This window comes from Nematolebias whitei, unplaced genomic scaffold (genome assembly GCF_014905685.2).
Source record: "Nematolebias whitei isolate Nwh7 unplaced genomic scaffold, NemWhi1 Nwh_scaf_8457, whole genome shotgun sequence".
Taxonomy (NCBI): domain Eukaryota; kingdom Metazoa; phylum Chordata; class Actinopteri; order Cyprinodontiformes; family Rivulidae; genus Nematolebias; species Nematolebias whitei.
This window is the reverse complement of record NW_023627002.1, coordinates 827-2,707: the sequence shown is the minus strand read 5'-3', so window position 1 is coordinate 2,707 and position 1,881 is coordinate 827. Positions and strand designations below refer to the sequence as shown.

The 1,881-nt window shown below is 36.9% G+C and overlaps 1 protein-coding gene across 1 annotated transcript; it reads right to left on the bottom strand.

Annotated features, from left to right (window-relative positions):
* Positions 1-264: 264 nt before the first annotated feature.
* Positions 265-885, bottom strand: LOC119429833 (dnaJ homolog subfamily B member 9; the record flags this gene model as incomplete). The annotated part of the gene is given in 2 exon segments (XM_037697373.1): positions 265-487; positions 705-885. A coding segment is annotated over 1 exon segment (217 nt), but the record flags the coding sequence as incomplete, so codon positions are not given.
* Between the last annotated feature and the right edge of the window lie 996 nt (positions 886-1,881).

Below are 1,881 nucleotides of genomic sequence, written 5' to 3'. Positions count from 1 at the left end.
TCCTTGACTGATGAAGCCTTCTGGATCGAAGGCGAAACGTTTCAGCATAAAAAAAGAAACTGTCCAGGTGACCTGACTGAAAAATGTTGGAAAATGATTTTTGTTTTTTGTCAGTACATGCCATCATGTGAGCGTGCAAGCTGAAACATGCACTGCAAACTGAACTTTGCATGTTAGATGCACCTACAGAAAATGAACCGGGTAAACAAATTTCATTTTTAGTTTCCCAAAAAAACACGTTAAACATGATAACAACAACTGTACCTTCAGCAATTTCTCTAAATCTCAGTTCAGCATCTGGACTCTTGTTTTTATCTGGGTGAAACTTCATAGCGAGCTTGTGGAAAGCCTTCTTTATGTGGCGGTCTGTTGCGCCTCTGGGCACTCCCAGTATGTCATAGTAGTCCTTCTTGGCGAGGATGAGCTCCGTTATCACGAGGATGCACACTGCAAACATCAGGACAGACTGTGCAGCTGCCATGGCTCGCTGCATTCAAAAAATAAAAGACTTGTTACGTCTCTGGTCGGATGTTGATTGAGGAAAAAAGCGTTCTTTAGTTTATGTTTTAAGGTAAGGTTGGCTTAGTGACATTTGATTTGCCCTATTAAAATAATAGTCCCCAGAAAAAGCTAGTTTCATTATTATGTACAGTCTGGTAAATGTAGCTTATGTTGCTAACTCGACCGAATAACACGTTACTTACCTTTTTAGAGAACACGGCCCGAGCCTTCTTTGTTTAATAATTCACACTGTTTTCGTCTAGCTAAGAAACGCCTGACATGATCTCGTCGGATTGATGGCGGGTCAGAAACCGGTTAGTTCTGTTTCTTCTTCGCTGGTTTTACGGAATCTTTGCAGCCGCAAACTGTCAGCTGCGCTTTTCTCCCCCTATCGGCCAGTTTAGGTATTGTCCGTGTTTAACTTCAAAAGGGGAGTTTTTACTGTTATGTAACGATTAGTACATGTTTACATTTACATGTTTATAGGGATTATAAAACAAAAATGTAGAGTAAATAATACGAATCATTTGAAATTGAGTAATTCAAATTTCATACATTTATACACGCGTATTACATTATTCCCGTGACCCAAAATGGAAGAAGCGGGTAACGATAATGGATGGAGGGATGGATGATATTACATTATTGTCTTAGTTTCTCATTGAGAAAAGCTCACTTAGCGTTTTTAATTTGTAGATTAAAAACACAAAGCAACATTTTATTAAACAGCAAACTATTCTAGCTGTGTAAAACATTATTCAAAAAGTTTAAAAATTACTTTAATAATGTTAAGAATATTGAAATAAAGTCAAAATAAAGCTCATTTACTAATTTATTTACTCAGCATTTATTTCTATTACTTAATAAACTTGTGCAATTCCATTGTAATTTTCAAAAAAATAAAGCATATGTGCACAAGCCCAAATATGTGATTATGTCTTCATGCTGCAAATTTCTTTTGCACCAGGTTGATTGAAGGAAACCTTTAGAAATAGAGTTAAAATAAAAGCTTAAAAGCTCATTCAACAAGGTAATTAAACAATGTAGGATAAGATAGAAAAGTGCTATATACTGTAAGTGCAGGCCATTTACCATTTGTCAACAGCACCAGTGGTGGTCATTGTTAATTCGGGCCTCGACCGATCCACTATGGTGTCTCTTTGATGAACTTGCATTATAGTTTTGGCAGAACTCTTTTATGTCGGATGCCCTTCTTGACACAACCCTTACCATTTACCTGGGCTTGGGACCGGCACAAGAGATACACTGTCTTGTGCTCCCTAATTGCTGGTTTTATTGAAAAGTGAAACAAATCAGAAAATATGTCCAAGGTCGTTTTATGAATCTTTACACTTATTTCATCACTGTAAAGGCTTTGGT